Source organism: Cydia strobilella, chromosome Z, assembly GCF_947568885.1.
Source record: "Cydia strobilella chromosome Z, ilCydStro3.1, whole genome shotgun sequence".
Taxonomy (NCBI): domain Eukaryota; kingdom Metazoa; phylum Arthropoda; class Insecta; order Lepidoptera; family Tortricidae; genus Cydia; species Cydia strobilella.
In genome coordinates this window covers 54,397,464-54,419,833 of record NC_086068.1, presented here as the reverse complement: position 1 = coordinate 54,419,833, position 22,370 = coordinate 54,397,464, and the positions used below count along the sequence as shown (strand labels likewise).

At 38.9% G+C, this 22,370-nt stretch overlaps 2 protein-coding genes across 2 annotated transcripts in view; one reads left to right on the top strand and one right to left on the bottom strand.

Moving 5' to 3' along the window:
* Window positions 1–1,625: 1,625 nt before the first annotated feature.
* On the bottom strand, window positions 1,626–18,904 carry LOC134755233 (cyclic AMP-dependent transcription factor ATF-6 alpha). Its single transcript, XM_063691755.1, has 14 exons — window positions 18,754–18,904; window positions 14,309–14,504; window positions 13,533–13,651; window positions 11,888–12,012; window positions 10,397–10,472; window positions 9,311–9,531; window positions 9,036–9,214; window positions 8,354–8,507; window positions 6,392–6,489; window positions 5,502–5,611; window positions 4,670–4,882; window positions 3,950–4,092; window positions 2,965–3,154; window positions 1,626–2,744 (listed from the first exon to the last, which is right to left on the bottom strand). The coding sequence occupies exons 1-14, from the start codon at window positions 18,848–18,850 to the stop codon at window positions 2,356–2,358; spliced, it is 2,310 nt and encodes a 769-aa protein (XP_063547825.1). The 5' UTR covers window positions 18,851–18,904; the 3' UTR covers window positions 1,626–2,355.
* Window positions 18,905–19,641: 737 nt separating this feature from the next.
* The window catches only part of LOC134753893 (probable E3 ubiquitin-protein ligase HERC2), a 94,959-nt gene continuing 92,230 nt past the window's right edge, over window positions 19,642–22,370 (top strand). Inside the window, exons 1-2 of the mRNA XM_063689855.1 lie at window positions 19,642–20,144; window positions 21,407–21,581. Of these exons, the coding sequence (XP_063545925.1) occupies window positions 19,908–20,144; window positions 21,407–21,581 (412 nt within the window). The 5' untranslated portion in view covers window positions 19,642–19,907. The remainder of the gene's footprint in view (window positions 20,145–21,406; window positions 21,582–22,370) is intronic.

Below are 22,370 nucleotides of genomic sequence, written 5' to 3'. Positions count from 1 at the left end.
CCGAAGATTACCTTAAGATATGTGCTTGCCTCTTTCTTTAGTTAACCAGAATTATTCAAGCCCAATAGAGCCAATAACGCTTAGTAGTGTTGTGCCATCGACGTTGGAGTGTCTATTACATTATTGCATTTAAACAATTATCAAAGGGTAAAATATTATAACGTACACTTTTTAAGCTATCTTTGCACCGACTTGGCTACCAGTGACAGTGTGGCGACACAACTATAAAGGTCTGTGCACACCGGATGCGTGTGCGTACACATGCACTTGCAGGTACGCGTTGTAATATACAAATTCTTATAAGGGACGGCACACCGCTTGCGAGACGTGTGCCTGTACGGCTTCAAAATGTTAGCGCACTGCCATTTGGCATTAGTATTAGTACATAAAAACTTATACACATAAAACATAGTAATGGACAACTATACTGAGATCGGCAATATATTCTACAAGGTTGTGGAATCAATAAATCTAGCAAACTAGCATATAAAGAGAGTGCTTTAAAGTATGTTACATAAAAAAGTAAGTTTTAACCTAGTCGGTTCTAAAGTAAATTCTTTTCGTAAGTCTATTCATTATTGTACCAAAAACCGCAAACTGGCGACACCATATAAAAAAGGTTCAGCCATTTAATGTTAACCGACTTATGTACTCTATGACATGAAAGTGTGTACTCGTAATTAGCGCGCAAACTGCACACGCCAAGGATGTTCTAAATATCTTTGCTCTGCAGTTTTTTTTGCCTCTGGTTTGCGATTTGCAATACAACAAGGAACAGAGGTTGGAACGAGTTAATTTTCTCGATAAACTATACCTCATAACATCTTTCATGATATTGCCATAGCTGAAATCCTCTTTTTCATAAATTTAATAATATTTATAATATATTTATATATATGCTATATATGCATTTAAACAATATATGTACATGGTCAAATTAACCCTAAAATGTTACAATTTGTAATCTTTGTCGATTTCCCTAAGAACTAGGTTTGTAAGACTTGTACAGTATCATTCCAAATAGAAAATGTATCCCCATCTAAACCGCAAATAAGGTGAATATTCCAGTCGGTTAATTCCGTTAAAATCAATAATCAAATTATTTTTACGCCTGTGTTAAACTGATAGTAATCATAATTCTATACGTAATTACATACATAAAAACCCAATACGATACACCCATGAAAGTATTTCAATCCATCGTATAATATTAAGATTAGTGCCCGTAGGTATAAAATACTATGAAAACGGATTATATCGCGTATATTGAATTTATAATTCATCCCGACGTTTCGAACTCTTTACAGCGTTCGTGGTCAACGGGTGACTGAGGAAAAATTACAAAATGCAAAAATACCCACATACTAAAATAATGAACAATCATAGACTACAAACTTTAAGGCTGGTTGTACATGCAAAATCGGTTCATAAGGCTAGTTATACACTATAATTATTTTCAAGTAAAGATATATATTATATACGCGATATTTTTTTTTTTTTTTTTTTTTTTTTTTATCGCGTATATAATATATATCTTTACTTGAAAATAATTATAGTGTATAACTAGCCTTATGAACCGATTTTGCATGTACAACCAGCCTTAAAGTTTGTAGTCTATGATTGTTCATTATTTTAGTATGTGGGTATTTTTGCATTTTGTAATTTTTCCTCAGTCACCCGTTGACCACGAACGCTGTAAAGAGTTCGAAACGTCGGGATGAATTATAAATTCAATATACGCGATATAATCCGTTTTCATAGTTTTATTTCATGAGTAACTATCGCGGTAACCGAAGACAATATAAAATACTAGTCAATCGTAAATAACATAATTATTTTTAAGACTAAAAAACAGGTATTGCTACAATCACAACATGCTAATAGCAGTATATATTATATTAAAAAATCAATATAACTATTAATAACAAAGAAAGGAAGGTATCCCCGGTAGAATTATATAGCCTTATTAAAACGTTTTTTATGTAAAGTGCGATACTACCTACTAAATGTACAAAACCAAATTTAATAAGTACCGTGGATTTGGATTATTTGTGAACAGAACTATAAGCTTTACAGCCTTATTTCATGGTAAACTATTTATTTTTATATTTCTTTGTTGTTTTTATACTTTTGTATGTTATAGTTTATCACGAATAAATGCGATGATTTCCTTATTGCAAATCAAATGAAAATGCACTCCGAGAAAAAAGTATGTCTAAAACCGAAACTCTTTAATAGTTATCCCAAATGCGAATTTTACACCATATAGTAACGCATATATGATAAAAAAGCATTATAATCGCACATTAACAATAACAACCGTGTTGTCCCTCTGATCCTTAATTAAAAAAAATATCAGACGGCACCCCTCTTCTGTGTTTCAACTTTGTCTGTTTTACTACTATTGACCTGTTTTGTATCACCTTTAGTTTCTTCGTATTTTGATAATAAATATTGGGCGAAGAAATCGTCCTTGCTTAAATCTGAGTTTTTATCAAGGTTCTGGTTTACTGGGAAGTTGGATACATTATTGCTTATGTTATGGAGTATATCGACATTATCCGGCATTCTCTTGTTGTATAAAAGTTTCTTGTCAGGCTTGGAGGGGTAGACAGCGGGTTTTACCTGGTCGTTCTTCGCTCTTATGCTCTTGGGTAAGGCTTCGGACTTAAGTTGGACGAGGGTAGTGTTGACCACGGAGCAATCGATCTGCATTAATGTTACGTGGTCAGTCATTGTGGAATCTGGAAAACGTGAATGAAGTATTTAGTCATTAATGTTTAGGATATACAGGAATTACAATTTGGATGTTTGATATGATTTTATCGAACTTCGCAACTTGTCAGCGTCTCTCCTAATAATATGCCGAAGTGAATTTTCACACGCCACTGTCGGCAACAGCAGACGATCTCCTTGCTAGTACATAGTACAACAGCTGGTGGCTCTACACTAATGTGGACTCACCGTTCCCGGTCTTAGCGGGCAGTATGAGCGCCATCTTGGGCGGCGTGGTGACGTTGTGCGAGACGGCGGGCAACAGCAGGTGCTCTCCCTTGCCCACGCCGACCACGTAGAACGTATCATCGCGGCGGTGTAGCGCGCGGAGCAATGCGTTCCACTCGCCGAAGTCACCGTATTCGTAGTCAGGTTTCACCTTTGAACGAGATTAGAAATATGTTATTCATATTCTGATACCTACTATGTTCCGCATTATTAATTATTGAACAGTGTAAGTCGATGGTGTCATAACTGTTTTCAGAGTAAGCGGCCAAATTTTTTTTAAACAAAACAAATTATGACAAGAAAGAAAACCACTTGGTTAATTGGGTTAACCGTCAACCTCCACCGTCGCGATATCGTATCGGCAGAAAATTTACCTCGGCCTCTCAACGTCACAAGATATGAAAATTCGGCCAAGTGCGAGTCGGACTCGCGCACGAAGGGTTCCGAAATTTGGTGTATGGGAGCCCCATTTAAATATTTATTTTATTCTGTTTTTAGTATTTGTTGTTATAGCGGCAACAGAAATACATCATCTGTGAAAATTTCAACTGTCTTGCAATCACGGTTCATGACATGAGATACAGCCTGATGACAGACGGACAGACAGACAGACAGCGAAGTCTTAGTAATAGGGTCCCGTTTTTACCCTTTGGGTACGCACCCTAAAAATTAGAGGTTAAAAGGCCCATGCACACCGGATGCACGTGCGCAGACATGTACGTGCACGTGTGCGTTGTAAAATACAGATACTTATGTGAGACGGCACACCGCATGCGTGTCATGTGAGCGCACACATCTTAGCGCACGCACACATCGACACACACGCAGCCGATGTGATTTGGCCTTTAACGTTACAATGGGAGTGAAGGATAATCATCTAATTAAACAAAGACTGATTTAATCGACCGTTGGCCGCATATTACAAACGTGTCTAAAAGAAATTCACCTTTGGGTAAAGAGTTTCGTAGTCCACCATAGCTGTTCCGAACTCCAGCTCCTTTCCCCGCCTCATGCGGCGGAGGCGCGGCTTATCGTAGAAATTACCGTCTAGGTTCAGCTTGTTGTAAAGCTTGTATGACCCGAAGAGACCTGAAAATAATATATGTAAACATTTTGAATTACTTAGTTACTACTTATTTAAAGATTGATTCAATTTCGAGACAGACACTCTATTTCGGTTATAGTAATTACGTCAATTAAATGTTCTCACAAATACGATATTTGTGAGCACCTCGGCCGCTCCGATATATCTGATGGGGACTGTACATACATGTGATGTGAGTCTTGCCGCGTCCAATCCAACGCTTCAGCTCACCCGAGATTGATGCGTCCCATGTAATTAAAAGTGTATGTGCAGAACTCACCCCATTGATTTTATTATACTACACTACTACTACTAGGCCTCTCCTTCGGATCATTGTTGGTTCAGTTGAGGGTTTTGCCGAGCCGCAAACCTGATGCTCTCGTTCCAATTAATGTGCCATTTGTCTTACATATTTAAAACTCACCATTGATTTTATTAACGGGAAAGTACCGTTGTTCGTCCAGTTGAGGGTCTTACCGCGTCCGACCCACCTCTTCAGCGTGCTCGCCAACCTTATGCTCTCGTTCTGATTGATGTCCCATGTCTTGCGTCAAGTTTTCACGGTGTGTCATTAGAACTTACCAGTAACTTTATTATCAGCGAAGTACCGACTAGTCCTTCTCTTCGTTTTGTCTTCATTGTTCGTCCAGTTAAGCGTCGTGCCGCGTCCGATCCACCGCTTCAGCTCGCCTGCGAGTCTAATGCTCTCATTCTGATTGATGTGCCCCGTGTCTTTCACTGTTACGTTCTGACAGTCAGGGCTGTAGGCGCTCTGGTTTGAGGCGTCTTGAAATTCTGAAATGTTGATTGAAATTAAAGTGTGTACTAGTGCATAATTGTTTTCCATCGTATTTTCACGGAAACGTACGAACGTGTCTTGCTATTTCAGCCAGTCTCGGTATATAAAGTACTGAAGTTGACTGAAGTAGCGTGACAATACGAACGTTTCCGAGCAAATACGATGGAAATCAATTATGAACTACATCTGTAATGTGTTACTGGATGATTGTAGACCAGAACCAAGTAAAAGACTTTACTGCCCCGTATGTTGTTCGGTAACTGACTATTCAGTACACAAAACATAGGGAGCCGTGTAGCGTCGGGAACAGTTCTTTCTTAAACGTTGCACCCGTTTGGTGTAAAGTTTAAAGTTGTTCTTATATAATCTGTTTGGTGGGATTATAGTACATTATGATACAAGTACGAAATGTAGGAAATTCGCAACGAGTGGCGATACATTAAAACACGACCGAAGGGAGTGTTTATAAAATCGGCACGTACAAAGTTTTACAGTACAATGATTAGTGTTGATTGAGAAATCATACATTTGCCACTAAACGCATGAACTAAACACTAATGAACGTATAAATAGGCCCCAATATAAAGGGCAGTCACACCCGTTTGCCACACTTACCTTTATCGACCTTACTTGGCTCGGGGACTTCTTTGATACCCTCTGACCACAATAAGTGTCTGGTGCCGACGTGAGTGCCAGTAGGCCCCACCAGAGGTTTAGAACCCCACCTGAAACCAAACATTTAGCATTAGTGAGTCGAAAATAGGAGTAAAATAGCATCAAATGGCAATTATTGCCGAGAAATTAAACCTATTTACATTTTGGTTACCTTTACTTAGTGTTGATACATGATTTTTTATTTATGTATTGGATGTCGGACTTACAGAATTCGTCGGCGTGTTCAAAGGCATCATCATCATTCGCTTTCCCTTGTCCCATACACTTGGGGTCGGCGCAGCATGTGAAAAATGAAATGAAATATGCTTTTTTTCATTTCATTTCATTTCATTTCGTGTCTTTTTCTTCCATACCTCTCTGTCCCCCGTCATCTCATCATTCACTTGCATTCGTTCCATATCATCTCTCACACAGTCCATCCACCTTTTCCTCGGTTTTCCTTTACTGGTACCGTAGTACCTCCCTCCACATTCATCATCATCATCTTCATTCGGCGTGCACGAAGTATCGACTTTATTCTATTTGTGTTAAGGAAGTAAACCAAATCTACAAAATCCATATCTAAATTTAAATAGATAATTTTTCGTAAGCCCAAACACAGGAAGGAGAAAGTGCAACGAGATGGTCTCATCTCGGCATAATGTTATCGACTCCCAGCGCTGGTCTTCAGATGAGATCATCTGGTGAAGCGATCACGGCAGGTAAAAAATATAATCAAACAAAAAAGAAAAATACTTAGAAGAGACAGAAAAAAAAATACATATAGTGAAACTTAAACCTGTAAACATACCCAGTCTAAACGAAATAAGGAATATACCAAATCTACTCACCCTAAAATGTTGAAATTGAGCGACACCATGAACACCATTGCGCACAACAGGGCGATGTTCTTCTTGGGTATCAACACCCTCCCGTCCAAACGCGGGATCTGTGATGATAAAGATATACTGTTAAAATATCGTTTGAATTTGTCGCTGGTGACAAGTCCGTGAGAGAATGAGAGGTGACATCGATAATCTAACTTGTAAAGCAAGTCGGGAGTCGTGCCCGGCCTGTGCCGTGATTTTGCGTGCGAATGAATGCGGATCTTGAATGTATTTTGACTTAGTTATATCTAAAAACAAGTGCAAGACCGGTTACATTGTCAGGACAAGAATTAAGTTCAACTCTAAATTAGATAACCCCGGCACATGTCTATGAAAATCTGTAAAAAGCTATATGAACTGAAGTTTTGTCATAATTTCATGACCCAAGGTTTCTGTTAGGAAAGGAAATGAATGCTCAAAAAAAGTTTTATATCTTGGAAACTATTATGCATCTTAGCGACATGGCCACTTCAAAGGCTACGGCCGGGGACTTTTGATATGATCACCTCCTAACTAGTCCAAACAAAGTTACGGAGTCAAAACTTGTGATCCAAGCATTTCCCGTTATACCTTCTTATTGCTTGGCCTATGTTTTCATATCAGATCGTGGATCAGTGTATCGTAGGTATGGGACTAATTTAAATTAATAAAGATTCAATATCTGCACTAATCAAAGTTATTCACATATGACTCATATGAGAGGTTGAAAAACTGAATTGATTCCTATTGACAAAATGCGAGTTTTTGCGAACAGTGAGAGTATACTACTAATTATTAGGGTTCCGTACCCAAAGGAAAAAAAATACTTAGACTCCACTGTCCGTCTGTCTGTCTGTCACCAGGCTGTATCTCATGAACCGTGATAGCTAGACAGTTGAAATCTTCACAGATGATGTATTTTTGTTGCCGCTAAAAACAGAATAAAATAAACATTTAAGTGGGTAAAGTAACTATGATCAATCTTCACAGTCAGTGATGATATGACCTTTCCCCAGAGTCTTGCGTCAAGCAACGCGATGTATAGATAAATAAAGTTTAATTTAATACATTAGATTTGATTTATTGTACGATGTTTCTACATGAATAACTTATGAAATGAAAGAGCTCATTGTGAGAATCTCAAATATATATTTTTTATGATTTTAGAATAAACAGTTTAGAAGTTATTCAAGAAAATAGGCAAGCAATGACCACCCCCCCCCCCCTCTCTTTATCTCCGAAACTACTGGGTCTAAAATTTTGAAAAAAAGACCCAAAAAAGATCAGGAAAACCTATTAGAAATGTGCAGTCAAGCGTAAGTCGAACTTAATTACTTAGTTTTTGATCCGACCCCTACGGGGTTTTTAAAGACATTTCACGTGCATTTCACTCACGTTTCACATAAAAAATACATTGTTTAAATTGTGTAATGTACGGAACCCTTGGAACTCGAGTCCGATTCGCACTTGGCCGTTTTTTTGCGTAATGGTACGGAACCCTTCGTGCGCAAGTCCGACTCGCACTTACGCTTCGCACGACGGAGGGCAGAGAGCTAGCTGGCTCCGGAGCTCGGTGTTCTCGCGTCTCAGCTGTGCGATCTCGTTATGAGCTCCCATCAGTTGCAGGAGTCACTGTGCCCGTGTGGATGACACTATAGTATGAGTACCTTGCGGCCCCTCGGAGGGCAGAGAGCTAGCTGGCTCCGGAGCTCGGTGTTCTCGCGTCTCAGCTGTGAGATCTCGTTATGAGCTTCCATCAGTTGCAGGAGTCACTGTGCCCGTGTGGATGACACTATAGTATGAGTACCTTGCGGCCCCTCGGAGGGCAGAGAGCTAGCTGGCTCCGGAGCTCGGTGTTCTCGCGTCTCAGCTGTGCGATCTCGTTATGAGCTTCCATCAGTTGCAGGAGTCACTGTGCCCGTGTGGATGACACTATAGTATGAGTACCTTGCGGCCCCTCGGAGGGCAGAGAGCTAGCTGGCTCCGGAGCTCGGTGTTCTCGCGTCTCAGCTGTGCGATCTCGTTATGAGCTTCCATCAATTGGTGCTGGAGGGAAAGTACGTAGTCTTTCTTCTTCTGACGGGACTGGCACGCAGATTCACTGTAATATTAGAAAAAATAGCGGTTAGGCGTGCTTCAAAATTAGATGTCGTGAGAACCGGGAAGTTCACCGCGAAATCTAAATTCATATGTAGCGACCACGTAGCGACAGCAAGTAAATGCTTAACTGTGAATATCGACGAAGTGTGTGTGTGTGTGTGTGTGTGTGTGTGAAGTGTATACGAAGACTCTACGTCAAAGTTAAGTGAACAATCGCCACAGATGAGAGAAATCGAAGTAATATTAGGTTGAATTTCTATCGGAGCTATTATTCCTCGCGCCCACCTCCTCCACTTCATTACTCGTGAATGTTTATTCTAAGAGTCCTCTTTATCTTTTTACTATATTAGTGTTTTTTTTTGTTAACAAACAAATTAGAGGACAAATTGTAAGTAAAAAAAAATAAAGTGTTTGCTTCTTATAGAAACGTATGATTCACTATTGCTATAGAAACCTAAATGCATCAATTAGCATTGGCATAAGGTGCAAGTTAGCTTGATACCCCAATGCCAAATTATATAATACTTACCGATTCTTAATCATCCTTTGCTGTTTCTTCATCGCTTTCATTTCTTCTTCACTTAAATTTGATAAGTCTACAGAGCTCAGGGAATTATCGTCTATAGCAATTGGTTTGTGTACTGCTCCATTTGGACTGGTGTTCGGGCACGCGGGCAACAATACTATATTGTTACGAGACGGCGACACCTGAAATGTAACAATCATTAATCACAATTATGCTAGTCCTGCTTGCACCCCTTCGCTTGTTGCACGGTGCGTCACTAAACTTAAAATTTGACGTACCTTTGTTTGGTAGTTGACTTTATGAGGTAAAGGAGATATGGCGATCTTGCAACCCTTCGTGCTTTCCGGAATGTTAGCTTGATCCAGTAGCAAACTGGGCACTATCTTCTGATCGACTACCAGCTTAATTTGTTTGTTCACAGCTTGGTCTTTGACTATGGGTAAGCTGTGCTCATTGACTACTTTGAAATAATTTGGTGTGTTTGGTAGCCGTCCATTGACTAGAAAAAGAAATAAAGATTATTTGTATACCACGATAATAATTATTTCAGAGAACATTAAACTTATTTTTTTATACAAAATAATACACGGTGGCTAAAAAATAAGTGCATTCCCGTTGCCAGGGAGGTTTTGGGATTATACTGAGCGACTTTTACTAGGCCAAGCAATAAGAAGGTATAGAGGGAAGTGCTAGGAACACATTTTTTTACTTCGTAGCTTTGTTTGGACTAGTTAGGAGATAAACATATCAAAAGTCCCCGACCGTAACCCTGGTGCTGGGGGGGAGGGGGGTTTGAAGGTTCTATTATTCGGTTTTTCGATTATATCTCGTAAGCTATGTGTCTGAGCGACATGGCCACTTATACAAAATGAAAAGTGATTTAATTTGTTACAAGTTTTATTAGGTCAAGTTTTTTGATATCTTGTATAGTTTTTGAGATATCCGCCCTTTAAGGTTTATTTAGGGCTCTCATTTTTATCTTGATTATCTACATCAGTGAAGCTGTTAGGCCGGGTTTGGTTACGTTTTCGTATAAATCGGGGGTGCTGCATTCATTTATGGTATCATCATTTCATATACTAAATAAAAAGTGACCAAGCCCTCCAGTTGTCGAGGCCGGGATCGAACCAGCGTTTCCAGCTTACGCGGCTAGCGCCCTTCCCTTTGTACCCTGTCACGGCGGTACCCGCAACAAATTCTCATGTATATACAATCTTTGAAAGGCTAGGCGCCTTTGACCAGCTCGAAAAGGCGAGCAGTTCGTGCTTGCACCACCTATAAGTACGAATCTTTAAAACTTTAACTTTTGCTGACATTCTGACATTGCCAAAATAAACGTTTCACACAGCTATATAGCTACATACCTTTACAAGCATTCTTATTCAGTTGTTGGGTTTTCGTGAAGTTTTGATTTATGGTTGTACTTTCATATTTGATTCCCTGAAACAATAATTCAATGTTTATACATAATACCTATAGCTTATACTCGTACAAATTTTAACATAGTGTTAACTAATAATTACACCGGAAAGTTTTTTAATATTCTGGATAACAATCACAGTTATGTTGATAAGATAACAAGGGTAATGTTAACATTCGCTGGGTACCAATACCAGTAGGTATTGGGTCGTAAGCGATATAGGAGCCATTTTATTAAAAGTAGCACACTACACATTTTTAAATTCGCGATTTTTATTTTATTTTTACTCAGAACTACGAGCTCCTTCGATTCTAATAGGAGAAAAAAGTGTGCCAAAATTTCCATACAGTTTCGATCTTTCCATTCCGTTGCCGTCATACAATGAACAATGGTAACGAAATGGCAATAAACTTTATAGGACACTTTTTCTCTCCTATCAGGATTGAAAGAGCTCGTGACTTTGAGTAGAAAATAAATAACATCAAGATAATAGCAGTCAATGAGAATTTTAAAATAAAGAAAAACCATAACTTTAAATTTATCATATTTGCACTGTTTTATTGCTCTTCTGCATTGCCTAAAGTTAGTTCAAAATTAACTGTCAACTTTATTCAAATAATATTGGAAGTAAGTAAATATAAAATAACCATGAAAACCGGCTACTTCCCAGCAGCAATTTTTATAAAACTGAAAAACGAATAATAATACACTTGTGTACAATTGTTTCAATTTAGTATCTTGCCTATTATTTTCAATCGTAGCCATACACCTATCTCATCCAGAAAACCGACTACTTGGTTTGCTTGTGCCGCCTACGGCAAGCCATGACTGTAGGTATATAACCCATTTTCAAATTATTCACTCAATTTTAACTATAAAACTCCCGTGAGACTCAAACATATTAGATTATTTTAAACCGGGTCACTCACGTAGTATTAAGTCGAATAGCTCGACATGTTTCGGTCCAATTTACGAGGACCGTCTTCACGGAGACACGACACGTCTTCACTGGTCCCCCGACCACCCCAGTCAGTCAGTCAGTCAGTTAGTTGGTGGTGGTGAGTGACCCGGTTTAAAATAATCTAATATGTTTATTCACTCAAGTTGCTCTAGTATAGTATAAACAAACTGCTATTACATTGGCCACTACGTTAGAGCGACAGATCGGTTTGCGGCAACATACTCGTACTCTTACGCACATACCGCTCTTTGGCGCCGGAATAAGCCGTGTGGGTGTGTATGTACACATGCAAGCGTGTTATGGTCGCAGGCGACTTGACTCACTTGACGCAGCTATTATCAGTCGCTATCTGACAACGGGCGCTACTTAGAGACGCAACTTATCTTCGGCAACCAAGTTGGGGACCCAACTTCGCCTTATCAGTTTACCCCTTTTAATTGAGAAAGCACATACCTCTAGCAAACGGTCATTCACCTCTATTTTGATGACTCCATTCTCGATGGCGACCACCGGCCGGTGGTGCAGCCGCACCTGAGTATTTTCCGGCGGCCTGACATTTGGCGGCTGCACAGTCAACGACGGAACGGCGTTGGACGAATCTGTTAGACGTGAGAAAACGATAAGATTCAATCAGCAGCAGCAATCGTATCAAGCAGATACGTCTGTTAGCGAAACTACAAATTGAATTACATACTTAATAAAGGAAATATGGAAAAATTCACGACTTCAGACAAGACTAGAACTTGCGACCTTTTACAAAACCGGCCCAATCGCTCTAAACCAACTGAGCTAGTAAACCTTACCAGAAGCGTGCAAATTTTTCCATTCCTTCCTTTTTTACACGACTTAGGGAGAGGTATTCTTTTAATTTAAAAGTTTATTTGATACTAATGTAAATTAATACCTAGTGAATGACTAGAGGGAGTGTGCTTTTTAGTGAATAGAAGTGCATAATGTGACATTTTATTTAGCACTAAAGCACTAGGTAATTGAATGGGTTTTCTATTGTTACAAACGGTTGTTATGCATTGTGGGGCAGAACTTAAAGCTCATGTATGCGGATAAGAAGGGTTACAGGAGACACAATAATATTTATGTTACTTTTCATCATCATCATTATCTCAGCTGTAAGACGTCGACTGCTGTACAAACGCCTCCCCCAAGGATCTCCACAACGAACGGTCATACGCTGTCCTCAACCAACGGTTTCCCGCGACTTTAACCTCATCGTCGGCCTATCTAGTCTGGGACCTCCCCCTCCCCCTCCCCTCCGTCTTCCGGTACGTGGTCGCCACTCGAAAACCTTTCTGCCCCATCGGCCATCGGTTCTGCGAGCAATCTGGCCCGCCCACTACCACTTCTCTAAGCTATGTCGACAACTTTAGTTCTCTGAGGATCTCCTCATTTCTGATTCATCCACGAAGGGAAACACCGAGCATTTGCCACTCCATTGCTCTTTGAGTGACTTCTTATGAGTCCCATTATGAACGACCACGTTTCTGTGCCGTACGTCATCACTGGCAACACATACTGGTTGAAGACTTTCTTAACACACTTTATAATATAATTAATTTGGGTTAATACCCAAGAGTGATTAGATTGACGGATGCAAATCTAAACACCACAGGAGCCTACATGCTGCCAAAATGCACGAGGATTGCCATTTATCCTTGCTTCTAGCCCACTAACATAGTCATCATAAGTGCAAGAAATTCTGCCCTTTATATTCGCACGTAAGGTAGAATAACAGTTATAGACAGAGATGTCTTTACTTTTTTCCATTCCTTATGCAGATTTGCTTTGTGTTTTAAATACTTGATGATATCTGCACTAAACCATACTGGATATTGCCTACACATCGAACTTGAACGTACTTTTTTCGGGATCGCAACGTCACGTCGTGATAGCTAGACAGTTGAAATTTTCACAGATGATGTATTTCTGTTGCCGCTATAACAACAAATACTAAACACAGAATAAAATAAATATTTAAGTGGGGCTACCATACAACAAACGTGATTTTTTGCCGTTTTTTGCGAAATGGTACGGAACCCTTCGTGAGCGAGTCCAACTCGCACTTGATCGGTTTTTAATTAATATGACAAAAATTTAAGCATACCACATTTCTGTAGGAACTGTTCTATATCTTCTAAATTCAAATTATTTGCAGGTTCATCTTCAAAACTGGAGATCCAATCAAATGGTGACACGGAGGAATCTCTGGGGGTATTAGAGCTGCTGAAATTCCAAATAAAAAAAAATATATATATATGGGATGTGGTTAATTAACATGTGGTTAAAGTGTTAAACTCGCGAGTAATTTGCTCAATTCCATTTTTTTTTACAGAATAATTATATATGGGGACAACTGCTCTCACCTCGTAAGGCACATGTTCCTACCCATATGTTTAAACCATTTTCAATTAAATTGGAACAGAGTTGCAATACTTTCATTTCATTTGATTAGAAAAAAATAAAAGAAATTCAACCATATTTCCTTCACTATTAACTAAGTACAATTTTGCATGGCAATGGCATGGCAGGCAAAGATTGAAAATAAAAGTGGGACATTCATACTGTGCCGGAGATGCCTTACACCTGCCTTATAAGCAGGCATCGTAAACTGCGAGCGAAATCCATTGAAGTACTAGGGTTGTTGTCAAGTCATAGTACGTCATTTCAATGGATTTCGCTCGCAGTGTACGATGCCAGCTTATAAGACATTGCCGCCCAATATGCATTACAATGTACAATCTGTTTCAATGGAATATCAACCTTTAGTAAAACATATAAAATAGCATTTCATTTGACTTGTTAAAATTTTCTATGGTGAGCAGCAAAAAGCCATCTCACTGGAATCAAAAGCAGTAGTTTCCTTTACTAAAATATACATACTTTTTGGAGTCATCATCACTGCTCGAGTCTGAATTGCTACTATCGTTGGAAGACGATTTGATGCTCTGTATTGGTGAAACTGGCGGTATAAGGAATGACGCAGCATCTGCTAAAATCTCACTCGGAGACGCATTAGTTGCATCTAACACTGAAGACCATTGGTAGTCTTTTGTTAACTGCTCAAGAAAATCATCACCTGAAATTTAAAATGTCTAGTTAGATTGTGTAAACAATAAAGCCAATAATAATTTACAGTTTATAGTAGCGTGACTACTTAAAAAACACAAATCAAAATATTTAATAAAATAATTTGATTTGTTCCCAAAGTTGTTCAAATAAGCCAATTTATTTTGGTGTATCAAATAATGATACAATTAAATAAAACTATAAAAACAGATTTTATCGCGTATATCGAATTTATACTACATCCCAACGTTTCGAACCCTGTACAGGGTTCGTGGTCAACCGGTGACTGAAGAAAAACTACAAGATGCAAAAATACCCACATAGAAAAATAATGAATCATGATAAACTTTAAGGCTGGTTGTACACGCAAAATCGGTTCATAACAATACAACTATTTTCAAGTAAAGATACACGCGACAATGCTACGCTAGCTCTAACCCTACACCTCTGACCCGAGAAGATTTAATTCCCTCCTAAATTGTAGGAGGGTATTTCAATATGGAACCAGCAAGAAACTCGGCGGGACACATCTTTCAAAACATATTATACACAGAATGTATAACATCATCCAACACAAAGGTCTCACAGTCTATGTCTCGCTTGTTCCTTTATCAGATGGACTACGGGATCCAAAGCTGGTGGTAGAGAATAGCCATCTTCCCTATAAAAGTTTGGATATTTCTTAATCTCAATGGCCTCGCGCAAAATTTATGCGTCGTTATTTATGCCGTAAAAAATGCGTTTAAGTAGGTATATAGGTAGTTGGTATATGTGGTATTTTCTATAAAAAGCGCTTACGCCATTATTAACGATGCTCCGATATAAATACAATGCGGCGCGACGCCGTGCGGCGTAAGCGCCATCGACAATAAGGTCCCTTTTCAAAGAAAATGCCCCATATATTTTGTTACTCATTATTAATATAAGGAATCTAATAAGACCATATCCATACCTTAGATCAAGTAATAGCAAAGTACATAGAATATAACTACCCCCTTTATATAGCCTTTATAGACTACTCGAAAGCCTTCGATAGCATTACACATAGCTCTATCTGGCGAGCTCTGAAAACATGTAAAATCAACAAAACATACATAAACATCCTAATAAACATCTATAACCAAAGTGTAAGCCGAGTAAAAATGGAAAGGAAAGGAGAGGAGATAGCTATAGGCAAAGGGGTCCGACAAGGAGATCCACTCTCGCCGAAATTGTTTATAGCAGTGCTAGAAGAAGTTTTTAAGAACATGCAGTGGAAGAATAAAGGAATTAGTATACTGGATAAACGTCTGACCCATCTACGCTTTGCAGATGATATTATAATCTTTGCAGAATCTGCGACCCAACTAGAAGACATGATGAATACCCTTGACAAGGAGAGCAAGAAAGTAGGACTGCACATGAACACATCTAAGACAAAAGCTATGACCAACAGTCGAAGAAGATCAATAAATGTGGCAGGGACTGAAATTGATTATGTTAATGAATACATTTACTTGGGAAAACACATATCCTTTAGCCCATCTAACAACGAGGAAGAAGTGGACAGACGCATAAACACAGCCTGGAAAAAGTTTTGGTCCCAGAAGGAAATCCTGAAAGGCGAATACAGCATAGCCCACAAGAAAATCGTTATGGACACCTGTATCCTGCTAAGTCTAACTTACGGAAGCCAAACTTGGACATACACAAATAAAGTGCGTAAAGCTATAACGACCTGTCAAAGATCGATGGAGAGAAGTCTATTAAATATAAGAAAAATACAGAAAATTAGAAGCGAAATAATACATCAAAAGACCAAACTTACAGACGCTCTTCAACAAACTCTTCATCTAAAATGGCAATGGGCAGGTCATGTATCCAGATATCGGGACAAAAGATGGACACTGGAAGCAACAAAGTGGACTGGACCTGTAGGACGGAGGCGCTCAGGAAGGCCCAAAAAGAAATGGATAGACGACATCTCCTCCGTCGCAGGAAAAGACTGGCTCCAAAAAGCCCAAGACAGGGATGAGTGGAGAAAAAGTGAGGAGGCTTTTACCCAGCAGTTGGGATCTGCAGTCAGCCCCAAAACAAAGCCAAAGTAAAAACACAAAAACAAGAAAAAAACTTGACTGTAGAACAAACAAAGCTTAAATAATAATAATAATAATAATAACAGGATAACAAGGGGACCCGCAGGACCCCAAGGGGACCCGCAGGACTCTCAGCTCTGGCTTGCCTTCATTGGCTGTCCAGAGAGGAGTCGCTAGAGCTATATGCTCCAGGGGTGGAAGTGAAAGATGCATAAGACGCGAGTTGGCACAGTGGCTGTGGTAACAGCCACTGGGTAGAAAGCGGCGCACACCTCTCGACACCCCTGAGCCGCTCACACCGGTGTTGCTCCTGGTCGTCTTCACGACGGCAGTTTCAGGGGCCCATCTAGTCAGCGGCAAGTCACCACCTGCCTCGATAACGTGTGTTAGCATTGTTATGGCAGGTGTCCGGACTTCTTTTCAATAGCCCAGTCTCATTGTCCACCCAAACTTCAATCCATAGACCGGTATACTGTTCACTTTTTCTACAATAGTCCCAATGCCTGTTGCAACCGGTTCATGGGTGTCTATTGTTGCACCTGTGAACGGGTTCCAGCAGGCGTTCTACATGACATTAAAGCTCTCCAAGGGGCCTCTACGTGTTGGATCTATATCCCCACGCAAGCCTATCAAAAGACCGGGATTTATAGGCCCGAGAAATCCGAGGAGATACAAATAATAATAATAATAATAATAATAAGTGTTTAAACAATATAGGTACATTAGGGCAATAAAAAATCTCTCTCTCTCTCTCTCTTTAGCCTTTTTCTACCCTTTGGGTGTAGGCCTCCTTCAATTTGCGCCATTCGTCGCGGTTCTGTGCGACTTGGAGCCACTGTTTCCCCACAGTCAGTTCACATAAAAAATATAGGATGTTAAAGTTATATGTTTTTAAACTCAATTATATTTACGAAAAAAAAATGTATTTTACATATTTAGATTAATTTAGTGTTGTTGAATGTGTTTATTGAACAAACATTACATGTATAATATTTTTCATGCATGTAGCCCATAGACACATTCAACTTTGTCTTATCAGATTGGTAAACAGTATCTGTTAAGACTGTCTTATCAGACAAGTAAATCAAAATAATAATGTTTTTGCCGTCATTAGTAGATTCACACTAAATTTGTATCATAATTCAAGATCAAAACTGCATGTGTTACTTATTAACTATAAAATATGAATACTCGAGATTCAAATTTTTGTAACTTGTAAAACAAGTGGAAGTCCCTTAATTTCTCATATAGGGAGTTGGAAAGAGACATCAGCTTGTATGAAGTGCCTATTAGATTATCCCTTTATGGCGCATGTGGCAGAAATTATGCTAAAATTGAACCTTATTAATTTGAAATAAAGTATTAAATAATTGTGGGAAATATATTCCCGGTCTTATAACAGTTTAAATCAGAGTAATGTGATAAAATTTAGTAGGGATTCTTATACAAGACTTCACTTGCCTAAACATGAGGCCCTGAATCATAGCTTGGTATAATCAGGGCCTGACTTAGAATTCTGACCACCCTAGGCTGACTATGTATATCCGCCCCCCACTTGTCTCCACTTGGTCCTTGCACCCTAGGCTTTAGCCTTATTAGCCTGTGGGTAAATCAGGCCCTGGGTATAATAACCACTTCAAGTGTTAATTACGATTCTAATAAATCCACAACTAACTATATGTAGTTAATCCACAACTAACACTGCATTTATAAAAGATAGTAATCACAAAAGCACAAAATTAAAAATAGTAATGATTGATAAGGCAATGTGGTTTCACTGATATACTATTCATAAATACAATTTCAGCAGGTGCATGCATGCGTGTAAACAGTGTTCAAGGGCAAATAACGCTTAGAAAACCACGTATGTTGCGGATATTGTATTTAAGGTATTTATTGCGATAGTTTGTAGGTAATAATGCTACACATTAAACTGTTATACAGTCAGTACAGAAAACAATAGAAAGCGTGAGAAGATGTAATGAAACAATCAATATAAGCGCATTGTTATTATAGTAAATGAAACAAAACCGGAAAAACGTGTAATAATAAGATTATTTATTTATTAGAGAAATGGCAGCCTATAGGACCTTTTGCAAAGTCAAGTACAGAATAAGTATAAGTAAAACATTTCACAATATAGGAATGCTTGATGTGCAGTAATAATAATAAGATTATATTTACCATACAAGTATTCTTTATTGTCAAGCAAAATATCAACATCCATTAGGCTGTCCAAATTTAGCTTGGCTGTAAACACAAATAATTCGTTCTGTATCATTCGCTTATTATTATAATTCAACAATTACAGTGATAAAAAATGGAAAATAATGAGAAACACGCTGATTAACTATGAATACTATGATCGGTACACGAAATGTCATATCATTTCAATTATTAGACACAGAGGGCCTACCGCAAACAACGTTCGACATGTTGCCTCTCTTTCGCACTTGTAAATGCGTACGTAAGTGTGACAGGAAGGCAACATGTAGAACGTGGTTCGCGGTAGGCCCTCAGGCTACAGGACAGTCAGAAACATAGATGGTAGGATCCTATAGATGTGCTATACGCATGCGTCCGTGAGGGACAAATCATATGCAATGCGACAATATATAATAATTGGTCGAGTTTATTTGTTGCCCACCATAAACCATAATACTAAATTTAAAGCGTAACACACCAGCACACTGCACCAAGGTCATTGTGCGACGCAACCATAAGTAACGAGAAAGAGATATCGCTTTCTCGCTCTTACTTACATACGAATTTACAAGTGCGACAGAGAGGCAACACGTCGAACGTGGTTCGCGGTAGGCCCTCTGGAGCATCTTAAGAGCATTAAGGGCCCTCCACACTCGTGCGCGAATCGCGACGCGAAGCCGCGAACGCGAGTGTGGAGTCTAGTTCGCTAATCAGCGAAATCGACTCCGCGTTCGCGGCTTCGCGCCGCGTAGTCTGGAGCGCTTTATACTTAGTGCATTTTTTCTTGAAAGTCGTATGAACATGTCTGACAACCCTACCAACGTAGTAGTTATATACTCTTTGAACCCTACAAGTATGATATGACAGCCATTTAGGTTTTATCGATTACCTAGGTACTATACTTACTACTGTACCCAGATTTTCACAAGAGTAGCTAAAGTACATACCTACTTCTCACATCTGCTGAAAATTAACAATCTAGTTCGAGTAATGTGAGCAAATGAGCAAGTTTCGCGAGTGAAGAGTGGGAGAGATCAAGTATCCATTGTGGGTAGCGCATTCTCGCCCGGTTGCGATACAATCATAATAATATGATGTGTTGCGGCAACGGGTAGCAAGTACCGGTTGCGATAATGTCTGGCGCCGAGGACACGGACGAGTTTATCTTTCGTCCGCAGCAGCATTTCGACGCTAAATGGCTGAATCCGGACTTACAAGGAGCGGTACAATGTCCGCAAATACTGGCCAACCATTACAACACCATTATCCAGGATAATGAAGTGATCCTAGATGCTAGTGCAGGGTTGCTCAACAAAGCTGGCATCACTGCCAAGCTTGGAGACAATGGCAAATACTATTGTGGATTGAGGGTGAGTGCAAAATACAAATTCTTTTTTAATGTTTTTTCTTTTGACCTACTTAGGCTTTAGAGTGTACAGTCAGGGGCATAAATATATATACATTCCCAAAGTTTCTAAAATATTTGGATTAAAGCATTATATGTTTACAATCTATTAATTATTACACCATTCACCCTGATATTATTGCTGACCTTGTTGTATAAATTATGGATTTGATTGCAACAAAACAGCTTGCATTTAAAAGAAGATGCATCAGGCTGTATCTTGGTGAAGAATGGAAGAGAATTGGAATGTTGCTATTAAAGGATTGTAATTCCAAATTTAGTAACATAATGCCGGAACAAGGATCTACGCTAGTAGGTATTGAGCTTAAATTAATAATTAAACAGGGTAGTTGACAATTTTTTTAATGGTATCAGTTGATCAGGTTTGTTTTGAGGATCAAATGTCTGTATGAGACCCATTGTCTTAAAGCAATACAAAAGTCACAAATGATGGTCAAAGTCTGGCATCGCCACTTTACTGAGCAAGTACTAACTCAAATGGCAACACATTGTGACCACTGTGTCACTTTGCTTAGAAGCCGTTCCGATGTATGGAAAACAAGGAAATTGCGAATTTGTCAGTGAAATGTTGCGTTTATGTATATTGTTGCTATACACAATTTTTAAATAAAACGTAAGTAATCTCATGGTACTGTTATTTTTTTCCTATTCGAAAGTTTAAAAAAGTCTAAAAAGAATATTACCGCATGGAACCATGTGAGTGTGTGTGTGTGTGGCATATGAGAGGTTAAATTGTATGAGTTCTACTTATATCTAAATTAGATTCTAATATTAAAATGAAATTGTTTTATTCCATAAATAATTTCCACATACAGTACAATAAAATCTAATTAAATCTTTCTTGTTTTTGATATAGTACATTTTAAGAACAGGTGAATGGAACACATGATAAATGAGTTTAAGTAATTCTATTCATAGGTTACAATGGTATAAAAATGTTCATTTTACATTTAAGATAGCAGCTTCCATATTTATAGGTAAATATTGTTGTATCAAGAGTAAAAAATACAGACAAACCCATTTACGATGACGAATCTGGTACAACAACATAATATGGAGGTCTCGTGTTGGTGCAACATGAATATTTAAGGCTATATATAGCGAATTTATCAGTTCCTTCTATGCTATTATAAACTGTTTTGACTGTGTGAGAATTACAGTTTTAACTTTTGAAATGGCTAAATTTATAATGTTAACTTATTGCAGATATTAACATGCACCTGTTGCGATGGACTCTGTGGGCCACACTCGGGCTGCGCTTGCGGCCCCTGCTCGACACTCTCTGCAGAAGAAGAACTCCGCATTGCCATGCTCACAAAGCTACCCATCCCGCAGCCCTCTGTCCAGGTCATGGATGAGCTCAAGTGGAAATTAGATCCAGGTACCTATAGTTTTATACAGGGATCGGAACCGGTTTTTTCCAAAAACTTGGAAAGAACTATATATATTTTGAATTATTTTTTACTTCAAATGTAGCCAATGTCCACTGTTAAATGAAAAAACAGATAAGAAAAAGCAGACCTAGTCAACGTTGTTTACATGTTAAAACTAAAAACAACACCGAGCTGTATGCTATCTTCACCAACAGCTGATGGTCAGACATGGCACAGCCCGCAACCGTCTCGGTCATATAAATGCCATTGATTTAAACAGGATGAAGCGCACATTAGTGGACAGAATAGATTTCCCTGGAACATTCACAGAAAGTAAATTAAACTGTGAAGTGTGCTGTGAAGGAAGATAGTCAAGGTTAACCTTCTCACCAGGCACAAGAGCCACAGTAGAGATACTTCAAGTTGTTCATAGTGACATCTGTGGTCCTATGGAGAAAAATTCAATTGGTGGTGCAAGTTTTTTTTTTTTTTGATCTTACCAGAATGACTTTCATTTGTTTTCTTAAAACCAAGAGTGAAGCACTAAGTTATTTTAAGGAGTTCAAGTCAATGGTGGAAAACAATCAAAACAAGAAAATCAAATTTTTAAGAACGGACCAAGGCCGTGAGTACTGTAGTAAAGAGTTTGAAGATTTCTTAAAGAATGAAGGTATAGTGCACCAGAAAACCAACCCCTATACACAGCCGAGCAGAACGGTCTCAGCAAGCGAAGCAACCGTACGATTGTGGAACGAGCAAGGTGTCTTTTGTTTGAAGCCGGCCTAGACAAGTAATTC

Bases quoted from the DNA above. Each gene is read 5' to 3' on its own strand.
- LOC134755233 (XM_063691755.1), bottom strand. From the start codon at position 18,850: ATGATACAGAACGAATTATTTGTGTTTACAGCCAAGCTAAATTTGGAC. The intron at 12,013-13,532 runs GTATGCTTAAAT...CACGTCTAACAG, and splicing joins ACAGTTCCTACAGAAATGTG to ATTCGTCCAACGCCGTTCCG. The intron at 4,883-5,501 runs GTAAGTGTGGCA...TCAACATTTCAG, and splicing joins GCCAAGTAAGGTCGATAAAG to AATTTCAAGACGCCTCAAAC.